At 53.8% G+C, this 13,098-nt stretch overlaps 1 protein-coding gene across 1 annotated transcript in view; it reads right to left on the reverse strand.

Moving 5' to 3' along the window:
• Positions 1-13,098, reverse strand: part of SDK2 (sidekick cell adhesion molecule 2) — a 318,487-nt gene that overhangs the window by 2,145 nt on the left and 303,244 nt on the right. Inside the window, exons 40-43 of the mRNA XM_037741077.1 lie at positions 11,868-12,032; positions 10,356-10,496; positions 9,951-10,089; positions 8,389-8,515 (exon numbers count right to left, since the gene is read on the reverse strand). Coding sequence (XP_037597005.1) covers positions 8,389-8,515; positions 9,951-10,089; positions 10,356-10,496; positions 11,868-12,032 — 572 coding nt within the window. The remainder of the gene's footprint in view (positions 1-8,388; positions 8,516-9,950; positions 10,090-10,355; positions 10,497-11,867; positions 12,033-13,098) is intronic.

Here is a 13,098-nt window from a genome sequence, read left to right on the forward strand (position 1 = left end):
AGCCTCAACCTCCTGAGCTCAAGCTAACCTCCCACCTCAGCCTTCTGAGTAGCCAGGACTATAGTTGCATGCTGCCATGCTCCACTAACTTAAAACATTTTTTCTGTTGTGACGAGATCTCCTTATGTTGCCCAGGCTCGTCTAGAACTCCTGGGCTTAAGCGATCCTCCTGCGTTGGCCTCCCAAAGTGCTGGGATTACTGGCATAAGCCACTTCCCCTCACCTTTTTTCTTTTCTTTTCTTTTTTTTGATATGGAGTTTTGCTCTTGTTGCCCAGGCTGGAGTGCAGTGGCATAGTCTCGGCTCAATGTAACCTCCGCCTCCCGGGTACAAGCAATTCTCCTGCCTCAGCCTCCCGAGTAGCTAGAATTACAGGCACCCACCACCATGCCCAGCTAATTTGTTTGTATTTTTAGTAGAGACAGGTTTCACCATGTTGGCCAGGCTTGTCTTGAACTCCTGACCTCAGGTAATCCACCTGCCTCAGTTTCCCAAAGTGCTGGGATTACAGGCATGAGCCACCTCGTCCGGCCTACCTTTGTTTTCAACTGAAGGAAGTTCACATAACAGACAGTGAACGATTCTAAGGCACAGGACTCAGTGCATCAGGAGCTTCACGATGTCCTGCGACCACCGCTTCCATCCAGCCCCCAATCACTGTCACCGCCCCAAAGTCAAACCTGCACCCACAAAGCAGCCACTCCCTATATCCATGCCTCTGGCAACCACTAATCTGTCTTCTGTCTCCCGGGATTCACTTATTCATATAAACGGGATCATACAATATGTAGCCTTTTGTGTCTGGCTTCTCTGACACAGGGTCATGTTTTCAAGGTTCAACCTCAACCTACTGAGTTCTCATCTTGGTCCAGCTTCTGATTTACTTTGTGAGTGGGGACAAAGCCAGAGCCAGAAAGGCCTTTAGAGGCTCTGGGCAGTGAAAAAATGCCAGCGCTTGTCCGAGTGTGAGCCAATGTGAAGACAATGCTTGATTACCAACGAAGCATGAGAAAAATCTAAACAAAAGTTCAGAATTTTATGTAATGACAACTTTAAAGTTTTTTTTTTGTTTGTTTGTTTTTTTTGAGATGGGGGTCTCTCTTTGTTGCCTAGGCTGGTCTCGAACTCCTGTGCCCAAGCTATGTTCCTGCCTTGGTCTCCCAAAGTGTTGGGATTATGGCATAATGACACCGAGCCAGCCTGAAGTTTTTTTTTGTAAAGATAAAAATATTAAATTATTCCTAACTTTTTTTTGACACGTCGATGTCCTAGGCACAGGCTTCATCTGTTGGGGACATTAGCCCCAAACAAAAGTCAGTCTCGGTTGGAAAGTGAAATTGAATTGTGGAGCTAAAAATACTGTGCGCCCTTCCCCTACCCTGAGCTCCCCGCAACGTTTTGAGAGCTAATACGACAACACATGGGCCCACCCTCAGAACTCTCTGGAAGAGAAGTGCTCTGATTTCAGTGTACAGCACACGCTCAGCGAAATGCAGCTCAGAGGACCCTGCCCAGGCCTCCTCAGCCCTGTCCAGTGAATGTCCCTGCCTGTGGGCAGTTAGTGAATAACAGCAACCCGAGTAAAACATAAAACCCAGTTAGCCCAATCCAAACAAGTTTGGGGTGGGGAGCTGTGCCCTGCGTTACAGGTAAAGAAAATGGAGTGGGGACCTTTGTCCAAAGGGTCTGAGCTTTGGGAATTGAGACGCACAGCTTGTTCTCAGGAACTCGGAGTCCTTCATAACACTGGCATACATCTCGAGAGATGTAGCCGCAATGAATAGAACCACCAAGATCCCTGCTACTGGAGCGGACACTCTGCCAGATAGTCCGAAATGCTGACGTGTGTCAGTGTATTTAATTTTCACACCTCTGTGCTGTAACTCCTGTTGCTACCTGAGCACTGACGTTGCGTGGTACTGATGGGCACATAAAGCACAGAAAGGGTGAGGGTTTTGCTGGGGAAGTGATCCGGCCAGGCTTGAACTCCGATCTGCCTGATTTTCTAAAGCCCACGCACCTCTTAACTCCTACAGTTCTGCCTGGAGACCACAGGATGGGAAGGAGGGCTCCCGCCCCCACCTCCACCCCCACTCCCAGTGGGAATTAAATACTCCCCAGTCCATCTGCTAATTTATGTTCTCTGGCCCCTCCCCTCCCTCCCCTCACCCCTCTACAACCCCAGCCACTCTCCTTACCACCCCCGCCAGCAGACACTCCCCTGCCAGGACCTCAATCCTCTTGGCAGGCATAGCCGGCTGCCCAAGACAATGGAAAGTCCCTGGGCTCGGTCTGCCCCGTGACGCAATGCCGCACAATACAAGCCCCTTTCTGTGCCTACTGCCCAGCTGCCGGCCCAGGAGAACAAAGAGGGGGCACAGGCAGGGCAGGGGGACTCCATATGCTGAGCAGGGGCACCTGACGCTGGGCTGAGCCAGGCTGGCCGGGAGCAGAGTGGGTCTGTGAGGCAGGAGCCTGGGGGTCCATCCCGCCCAGGAGCAGTGAGGGTCTGTGAGTACGGGAGACCAGACAGGGATGTCCCACAGTTTTCCCTATAGGCTGCTCTGTCTACCCCCTAGCCGGCTTGAACAGTTGTTAGCATCATCTCCAGGGTTCTAGAATTTTGGCTAGCCCCAGGCCCCGGCCTTGCAGAGGAACCCAGGGTCACCGTGGGACCATCCCACAGTGAACGAGTCTCTGGGGGTAGGAGCTTGTGGCCCAGGAAGTTCTGGCCGTTGCCAGCAGAGGAAGTGTGAGCCATCACTCAGGCTCTCTCAGCTTCAGCGTCCTTGTCTGTAAAATGGGTAGACCTCCATAGTTCATAGGGTGAAATGAGCTAACCCAGGAGAGAATGCTGTAAAAGGTATTATCAGTGGGGACAGTAAGGGTGATCCTGGGTGAGAAAGGGAAGAGATGGAGTGGGAAGCCTCAAAGCCCCCCTGGGAGGGATCAGAAGGGGCCAGGAAGCTCGGAGGCTGACTCAGTGCTCAGGCAGCTGGAATGGGAGAAGAAGGTTATCTACTATCCTCCCCAGCCCCGAGCCCAAGACAGACACGTCCAGATTGGAAGCAAGGTGGGGAGTGGTATTCTCTGGCTCTCCTAAGGGCCCAGATCCCAAAGTCCACTCATCTAGACCATCCTTGTCCCACCAGTTAGTATCTGCCAAATGCCCACTGGTGCCAGGCACTCTGTGGGCAGCATTTCCGGGATGGAAGACATCAGAAGGAAGAGCAGGGAGCCAAACAGAGCCTGAGCTGCGGGAGGGGCCGGGCAGGCGCGAGTCTGGTCTACCGTTCCTCCCTCCCCCACTCCCTCCCAAGTCCAAGCAGGAGGGCTTTGCATCAGCGACTGTTGCTCCCGCCTCCATCTCCCTGAACATCTGTTTCTTTTCGGGGTGGGGGGTGGGGCGAGAAGAGAAGAAAGCGAGGGGGAACCAGGGGCTCCTACTGCCGCTTTCAACTCTCACAGCCTCGGTAATTGAATGCAGCTTCCCAGGGACTCGTCCAGCACAAAGGGGGCCTTTCAGGGGCTGTCCTGCCAGGCGACAGGCAATCAAGTGACTGCTTCGTCTCCCTGGTCTCTTAACAGCACCTCAAAGCCACTCAATCAGCAATTACTGGGTCCTGGTGACGGGAGTGGGGTGGGGTTGGGGGGGACGGCAGAAGGAGGCAGGACCCCGAAGAAAAGAGGAAGCAAAGCAAAGCCCTTTTGCCTTTTTGTTCATCACCAGCCCAAAGGATCTGGCACCAGACTCAGCTGGCGATGGGGTCAGGAGTGGTCCTGGCCTTTGGGACTGTGTGAAGACCTTGGGGCCCGGCAGGCCACCCTTATCTTGTTGAATCTCATGAAGTCTGGGAGGAATGTGTTGCCCTAGATGACAGAGGAGGCACCCTGTGCAGCAACTTGGGAGACTGGAAGCAGGGGCCCCCTCCCGCATCCACAGTCCCAGGGGCTCCGCACCGATTCTAGCCTGAAGCCAGCAGCACATCTGTGCAGGATGTTCCACCTTCCCCTGTATGCCTCTACTCTGGGGGCCAGCCGGGGTCTCTCTGCAGGGGCTGCAGTCTCTGGATTAGAGGTGGGGTGTGGGTGATGTGTCTCCTGTGTGTCTCTGAAGAGCCTCAGAATTGTGCCCTTGGACAATTTTGTCGAGGCTCTGGGCTCTGTGCTAAGACAGCTGGAAATCTCCCAGGAATGTCCTTTGAAAAATGTCAGCTGAGAATCAACATCATATGTGCCACCTGTGCCCTCATAGGTAAAGTGACAGCCTATGTGCATCCTGCTCCGCCCCTACCAACCGGCTGTTAGAGATGTCTGTGTTCAGGGGGCTCGAGGGAGGTCACCGGGGTGGGGTTGGAGTCAGTGAAGGCCTCTCTCCCTCTTCATTTGCATGGCAGGGCAATTAGATATTAAATGAGAACACACAAAGCCCAGGGCTTGGCACGCTGCAGGTGCCCAGTATGTAGCTTAGCCTCTCCCTGGCCTGTCTCTGCCTTGCAGCGTTTCTCGTTTGGCACAAGCTTGGGCTGCCAGGGCCTGGAAGGCGGTCAGGCTAAGGAGAAGCTGACGACGAGGTCTCAGCTGAGCCTGTTGGACTCATGGCCCATCTGGTGGAAACGAGGTAAACACAGGCAAAAGGTCAGAGCCATTCGGCAGAAGAGTGATGGCAGAACATGAGCCCCACTCCAGCCAGCTGCAAACCTGCACGGTTCCCTTCTATGCCTGACCCAGTCCTGTTCACACTTTGGGGCCCAGTTCACATAAATGCCACCTCCTTCAGGCAGCCCTCTCTGAGCCTCCAGGGGAAGTGGCTTCCTCATGCTGCTTTATCTGCCTCTGCACTGCAGGAAAGAAACAGGAAGACTTTTGTTCACCACTTTCTTCATCAAGTTACTGTGGTTCTATAATATTTTATTTTATTTATTTATTTATTTGAGATGGAATCTCACTCTGTCACCCACGCTGGAGTGCAGTGGCGCCATCTCGGCTCACTGCAACCTCCACCTCCCAGGTTCAAGTGATTCTTTTGCCTCAGCCTCCCAAGTAGCTGGGACTACAGACATGTGCCACCACGCCCAACTAATTTTTGTATTTTTAGTAGAGACGGGATTTTTAGTAGTATTGGCCAGGCTGGTCTCGAACTCCTGACCTTGTGATTCGCCCACCTCGGCTTCCCAAAGTGCTGGGATTATAGGCGTGAGCCACCGCGCCTGAGCAGTTTCATAATATTTTAATGAGAAATGAAAACGTGGTTATTTATATACATATGGCCTTTCCTAATAAATCATAACACATTATAACGCAACATTTATTAGAGTCTGTCTTGCCCACTGCCATAGCCATGACTCCTCTACAGCGTCTGGTTCTGTTTAGTGGGTACAGAACAAATAGCTGTTCAGTAAATGCATCAAGGAATGAATGAATAAGTTTCATAGAAAGCAAACCCAGCACTTACTCCTCCCAGGTACTACACAGAGTCTCACCTGTGCCGGTATGCAGGACAGATGTCACGGGGGTGGGGGCAATGAGGGGATGCATTTTGGGCTCTTTGTCGGCAAGTGGGGGGCCTTCAAAGCCCTCTCTTTTTCATCATCTTTACTTGAAAATAGTCTTAATGCCACCAGTGCCTCCCAGAGGACTCTGAAGGTTAGATGGTGTCATTCACAAACAATCCTCAGAATGCTTCCTGGCTTCTAGTAATAAATAGTACAGCAAATATGATTCACAGCTGGGCGTGGTGGCTCACACCTGTGATCCCAGAATTTTGAGAGGCTGAGGTGGGTGGATCACCTGAAGTCAGGAGTTCAAGACCAGTCTAACCAACATGGTAAAACCCTGTCCCTACTAAAAGTACAAAATTAGCTGGGCATGGTGGCACGTGCCTGTAATCCCAGCTACTCGGGAGGCTGAGGCAGGAGAATTGCTTGAACCCGGGAGGCAGAGATGGCAATGAGCCAAGATTGTGCCATTGCACTCCAGCCTGAGCAACGAGGGAGAAGCTCTGTCTCAAAAAAAAAAAAAAGAAAAAAAAAGAAAAAGAAAAAGAAAATATGATTTGCTCTGTGTATCTTCTTTTTAAAATGTGCTTAATTTCACCGCAATGCAACGAAGGGGCCGTCATGATATTGCAAGAACTGAAGATCAAGATCAGAAGGTGTGTGCCATCAGTTTGGAATTTCTTTTCCATTGAGATTTACTTGTGTGCTAAGTATACACATTGTTTTTCTACCAAACTTGGGCTCTTGTTTTGAAAATGAAGTTGCTGCGCAGCCATGCTGCAGTGTTAGAAGCTCTATCGAACAGGCCAGGGGCCTCTCAATCTCCAGCCTTTGCCCTCTGCCCCCAGCTCCTGTGCCCTGGCCCTCTACGTGAGAGCCAGCCTCTCTCTCCTCTAACCCATCACCCCCAGCTGAATTATAGCCTTTCTCATATCGCATCATGTGTGTTTGTTTATAAGTCAAACTGACGTTTTGTTTATTACCATATCACAGGAAAACGGCTGGGCAGGTTTCCGCCAATTTTGGAGAGTGAGTTTTGGGTGGTCTGACTCAGAATATAAACCAGGCAGCATACGCAAAACCCACTCGCCAAAGACCTGGGGGGAGGGACGCCCTTGAAAAGAGAGGCGGTTGTTCTTCCTGGAGGCTGAAACCAAAGGGCCCTGGCCTGTGCAGCTGCTGATCCTCAGGGACGAAACCTTGCACAAACTGTCATAGGCATGAGAACTACCAGCGGCATCCTTATCAGCCCCCACTCCAAGGTCGAAATGGTGGGGGCTCCGCATTGCAGATGCTGATTGGTAGCCGAGCTGCTTGTCACATGGGTAAGTGAGTGGCAGCAGCACTTCTTTAGGGGCCTCATCTGGACCATAGTGGGGCCGGGCACCGGGGTTCATGTCTGTAATCCCAGCACTTTGGGAGGCCGAGGTCTGCGGATCACTTGAGGTCAGGAGTTCGAGGCCAGCCTGGCCAACATGTTGAAACCATGTCTCCACTAAAATACAAAAATGAGCTGGGCATGGCGGCTTGTGCCTGTAATCCCAGCTACTCAGGAGGGTGAGGCAGGATATCGCTTGAACCCAGGAGGCAGAGGTTTCAGTGAGCGGAGACTGCACCACTGCACTCCAGCCTGGGTGACACAGCAAGATCCTGTCTTAATAACAACAAAAATCTCACAACTTGGATCACATGGGTTTTGCCCCCCACTGAGTCCCTGAGTAAGCCGGGCTAAGTTGGGGTCTCTGTCCCTGCCAGCTTTGGGCTAGGGAGTTAGGTCCAGCCTGCTCGGCTCTGCCAAGCCCATCAGTTACCCTGGAGCTGAACAAAACAGCAGTAAGTGAGAGGCCCGCAGCCCACGGGGCCCACAACGTGACCCCAGGCTTCTTGGCACCTCCTGCACAGCCAACAGCCCCGCTCCCTGCTGGCACCTCTTCCTTTACTTCCTCTCCCAGGCCTGGGCAGAAAGGTCCAGGGCGTGGGATGCAGTGCCCTTTCGTGGCCTTTCGTGGCCCTTTCCTCAGTAACCACTGGGCTTGGCTGAGGCAGAGAGGGCTGGGGTGGGAAGCTGTAAGACTTTGTGGTTGGAATGCACACAGCCCTTCCCCCCACAGCCTGGGACACAGTGTCCCCGCGTGACCCACCTAATGGCTGCTCTCTGAAGCTGTGTCTTCCAGAAGCATCGACCCGCACTTCATATAAAAGCTGACATTTATAGAATGGTTGCCATGTACCTGACTCTATGCTGCATTCATGTGTCTAATCTCAGCAGATCCTCGCATGGCCTCAGGACAGAGCCTGTTATCACCCTGCCTGTTCCACAGATGGGGAAACTGAGGCTTAGAGAGGTTACTTGGCACACCCAGGACATCCCAGCTCACGGGCAGCAAAGCCAGGATTCAAACTCAGGTTCAAAGCTCCAAAGCCTAACGCCTCCTGGTCTACACTGCTTCCCAACCTCGGGCTTCAGGGCACCCAGCCCTCTGTTTCTGAAGCTTGTTCTGATCCTTGAGGAGTTAAGTGGAGCATTTTTCCAGGGCAATGCAGGGCTCATGTGTCAACCTTGCCCCGAGTTTCCCTCTCTGCACCTTCGGCATGCTCCCTTGCAGGCCAGACCTAATGAGTAACTGAGCCTGTGGGGTGACTCCTATAAGTGTGGAGGGCCATGCTCTTCGGGGGACACCCCTGTGACCAAGGTTCCTGGGACCTCGTTAGCGCTGGCTGCCAACTTTGAGCAGAACTTGGGATGGGACATATATGACTTCAGGGTGGTTTCTTGGGCTCCTTAGTCTTTGGCACCCCATGAAGGAAAGGAAGAAAGCCCATCTACTGTCCCACTCTGGGAGGGGCTGCTCCCTCCCCTCTGCAGGACACCTGGCCCTCCTGCTCTCACCTGAGAGTCGGAGATTTCCGAGGGCTTCTCGGTCAGGCTGCTGCTCTCTGCAGGGATGAGGTCATTGTACTTGGTGACATCCTCATCTGAGTAGTGCAGGCTGCCTGGGCTGGGCCGAGGGGGAGACCTGGAGAGAGCAGGGGAGTGGCGCTGAGAGGTGCCCTCACTCAGGGCAGCCTCTCCTGGTCTGGGGAGACCACAGGGAGGCCTGGGGAGGATGGGTCCCCACCACCCTCTGCTCCTCTTCATTCCTGGGCGTGGACTTGGGAGACAGGCCTGGCGGAGGACATAGAGGGAAAAATAGGGTGCCAGGCTAACACTGTCCAGGCAACACGCAGCGTGAATGTGGGGTGGGGGTGTCACTGTGGCTGGGTTCAGGGCCCCACTTCCTGGAGTTGGTTTGGTGCAAATGGGATTTTTGTGTACACAGAGTGGCTTTGGGGGCACACAGGGGCCTGAATGTGTGTGCACTGTGGGTAGGAGAGGCTGGGAGGGGCAGGGAAGGTGAGGCCATGGGTGAAATGCCCCCTTGTTACATGTGGCAGTGACCCGGAGCCAGCCTGGCGGGGCTACTGTGGGAGCCTCAAACAGCTCTTTCTTTGGAAGGCTGATTTGGCGGAGGATGAGAGCTCGGCTTTGGGAGCCCCTCCCTCCACCCTCCAGATGAACACACACATGGCTTCGTCTCTCTAAGACAGAGACAGAGGGAAGCTTTGTGAGCTCCCAAGAGAGGCTGGACTCCTCCTGCCTGCCACCTCCTATGAGCTAGGAATGCCAATAGGGCTGAGGCCTGACACAGGAGCCCTGTGGCCTGGTCCCTGTTGAGCTCAGGGGAGCGGAAAACCACCATACCACACATCAGGGGAGGGTCAGGTGGGCCCCAGCAGTGTCTCCGGCCCTTGGAAATGGGCAGCCCAGTGGCCATAGGGAGTGGGCCCTAGGAGGGGGCTGGGGTTAGAAAGAAGTCAGGAGAAAATGGAAGCTGTGCTCGCCCACCAGCCTTGTCCTGTCCTCATGGGCTGCTTTCAGATGCCACCCTTTGAGGCTAATGGGGATAGGAGGTGGGCGTAAATCAGGACCCAGGGGAGAGGATTTCCCAGATGGAGGGGAAGACGGTAGGTGCTCAGGCATCCTTCGCTAAGGTGTGTTTGCTCGGTCTGCCTTGGCTGGGCCTGTCTTGCCTTCGGGGCGAGTGACTACCTGCAGGCCTGTTTCCCTGGCAGTTGGCTCTGAACAGCAATAGGTTGGTTTGCAAAATGTTGCCAGTTATCTGCATTCTGCTGTCACTGTCAGGAACTCTTAGTAGCCACCTCCTGGTAAATTTCTCCCCAGGGCGTCCTCAGCCCCAGGCTGTGGCTGGGCATGGTGGACACTGGGACCGGCCCCTGGTGGTCCTGCTTGGGCCCCACCGTGTCTTTCTGCTGATCATTCCCAGCCCTGGGGCTTGAATGCTGTTTCCCGGGACAAGGTACGGCCAGGTGGGCACCGCCCGCTCTATGGCCCTCCCCAGCATTCTCCCACCCTGGGTCTGGCTCCCCAACCCCCCCCCGAGGGCTCACTACCTGGTGTACAGGCCGTTCTTTCGACAGAAAGAGTTCTTGACGGAGAGCCGCCTGTTGTTGAGTTCCAGGGCAGGGAAGCTGCTTTCATCCAAGCTCATCATCTCGCTGTGGCCTAGGGCTCCAGACTTGGCGCTGCTCCCTGAAGTCGGCGGGAGATCGACACCCTTTAGATCGTGTGGCCTCGCCTCTCCCCTACCACTCCCCACCTGGCTGGGCTAAGCGCTCTTACTCTCAGTAGAGTTGAGACCAAAATAGGAGACTGAGATTGTGTGCAGAAACCCTAGGCTGCCCCGCCCACAAGAGCAGGTGTACTACCAAGAGAGGGACCCCATCACCCCCGTCCTGGCCAAAGGGCAGATACGTAAAAGTCAAGTCCAGCCAGCACGGCTGGTCCAGCTCACTCACCCGAGTCTGTCTTCTTGGCGTACTTCTTGCTCTGGCCCCGGATGATGAGCACAAAGACCAGCAGCAGGATGAAGATGAGGCCGACCAGGGCGATGACCACTAGGAACCACCACTCCTCATAGAAGGGGTTGGCTTTCTGGGCTGGAGCATGGGTGGGGTCAGGTCCAGGGTGCTCAGCCCCTTCCTCCCTCTCAATCTCCCACTCCAGCTGGGACTCCACCAGCCGCTCACAATCTATGCGAAGGCAGGGTCTGTGCCCTCTGAATGAGGCAGAACCTCTGTAAGGATGGGTTCACCTCAAGGACCCGCTCTGATCAGTGGGTAAAGGACTGCCAGGAGGGCTGATGTCAGATGTGTTCTGAGATGGCTGCGTGGCTCAACAGGAAAGAGTGCTAGGATCGATTAGTGATGTCTGCTGGGGACACAGGATGGGACAGTGGCAGTGTGTCAGCTACTTTTTCTTTTTGTTTTTGAGTTGAGTTGCACTCTTGTTGCCCAGGCTGGAGTGCAATGGAATGATCTTGGCTCACTGCAACCTCCACCTCCTGGGTTCAAGCGATTTTCCTTGAGCCTCCCAAGAAGCTGAGATTACAGATGCCTGCCACAACACCCGGCTACTTTTTTTTTAGTAGAGATGGGGTTTCAGGATGTTGGCCAGGCTGGTCTCACACTCCTGACCTCAGGTGATCCACCCACCTTGGCCTCCCAAAGGGCTGGGATTATAGGCGCGAGCCGCCGCGCCCGGCCTATGCTGTGCTTTCTGCACCCAGCGAGTACTACCCATGCTGCTGTGGACAAGGGGTGGGCTCTCTGTTTCAGTCTTGAAGCACTTCTGCCCCAGGATTCAGTTCTCTCCATGTGGATAAAGGAGTAGGTTTGGTTCTATCCATGTGGGTAAAGGAGAAGATTCGGTTCTATCAATATGGTCAACGTGTGGGAGGGGGAGGAGGAGGAAGGGACCTTTGTATTCAGAGTGGTTAGCGATAACATTATGGGTCATGGGGTTAGATGGCAGAGGCCTTTGTGCTATCGAAGACTTGCCAGATAGGAAGAGTGAGGGGAGGAAAATGGGGAGGGGTGGTGACCCTGTTGCCATACAGGTGGTGCCTAAGGCCCGCCTGTGCCACTGCTGCTCTGCAGGCTGCTGACCCTGCCATGTTGAAGGCTGGAGGCTTCCATGGAAAGACAGCTTATGGCTTGGTGCCCCTGAACGTCCTAGGTGATGAGTGCGTGGAAATTTGTACCCGTGGGACCCTCTGCTCTGCCCCTACCCAGGGCTTCTGGAGTCCTTGAGGGAGCCCAAAAGATCAAGGCCCCCAGCTTCCTCTGGCCTTGAGGGCTGTCCCAGTCCTGGGCACCAGAACTCACCCCTTCGCAGCCCCAAGGGACAATGCCTTTTGGTTCCTGCCCCATGCTCCTCATGCCTGGTGCCTCTCCTCCTCCCCCCGCCCAGCATCAGTTGCCAGGCTCTGCTGCGGGGCTCCCCAACTCCCTATGCCCCCGGGCCAGTACCTGGCACAGACTGGGAGGGGCTGCTGGGGGTGCCGAAGCCGTAGTCGTTGACTGCGATGACCCGGAAGTCATAGCTCACGCCCGGCTTCAGGATGTCCATGCTGAATGTGTAGGAGCTCACCTCCTTGGGGATGTCTTTGATGAGGATGTCCCATAGTCCCTCATCTGCAGGAGCACAGAGGAAGGCCTGGGAGTGAGGGGGAGCCCGAAACCCCGCTTCCATCCCTGTCCTGAGTGTGGTCCCTGAGGGCTGGGCCTGCTGGATCCACCCTCCTCCACACCAAATCGCAGTGGCTGGTCCTCCCTTGAAGTTTCTTATAAAGACACATTTTAAGGCTGGGAGTGGTGGCTCATGCCTGTAATCCCAGCACTTTGGGAGGCTGGGATGGAGGGATCATGAGGTCAGGAGTTCGAGACTAGCCTGCCCAACATGGTGAAACCCCATCTCTACTAAAAATACAAAAATTAGCCGGATGTGGTGGCACACACCTGTAATCCTAGCTACTCGGGACGCTGAGGCAGGAGAATTGCCTGAACCCAGGAGGAGGAGGTTGCAGTGAACCAAGATCTCGCCACTGCACTCCAGCCTGGTATAATCCCAGCACTTTGGGAGGCTGAGGTGGGCGGATCACCCGAGGTCAGGAGTTTGAGACCAGCCTGGCCAACATGGTGAAACTCCATCTCTACTAAAAATACAAAATTAGCCAGGCGTGGTGGCGTGTGCCTGTAATCCCAGCTACTTGGGAGGCTGAGGCAGGGGAATCGCTTGAACCCAAGAGCCAGAGGTTGCAGTGAGCCAAGATCATGCCATTGCATTCCAGCCTGGGCAACAGAGCGAGACTCCATCTCAAAAAAAAAAATAAATAAATAAATAAAGACACCTTTTGGAGCATCTCTTTTAGGCTTTTTATTAAAATATCAGTACTACATTAAAAGATACGTACTGTGCAGAAAGTACTGTCACAACCAATGACAGTCCCATCGTCCAAAGAAACAAGCTTGATGCATTAGCCGTTGTGCGGGCAGAACACTATGGATTCTGTCCACCACGTCATTAAAAATGGTTGGGAACATGATTTGAAGTGACTGCCTAAGGTGTTATCATACGGGAACACGCTTCTTAACTAGGTCCTGGTTTTCTAACTCCCTTTCCTCGTTCAAAACCTACACAATGGTGGCAGGAGACAAAAATAAGAGTGCTATTTTTCTTTTCTTTTTTTTTTTTTTTTTT

The sequence above is a fragment of the Cebus imitator genome, unplaced genomic scaffold (genome assembly GCF_001604975.1).
Source record: "Cebus imitator isolate Cc_AM_T3 unplaced genomic scaffold, Cebus_imitator-1.0 Scaffold93, whole genome shotgun sequence".
Lineage (NCBI taxonomy): Eukaryota > Metazoa > Chordata > Mammalia > Primates > Cebidae > Cebus > Cebus imitator.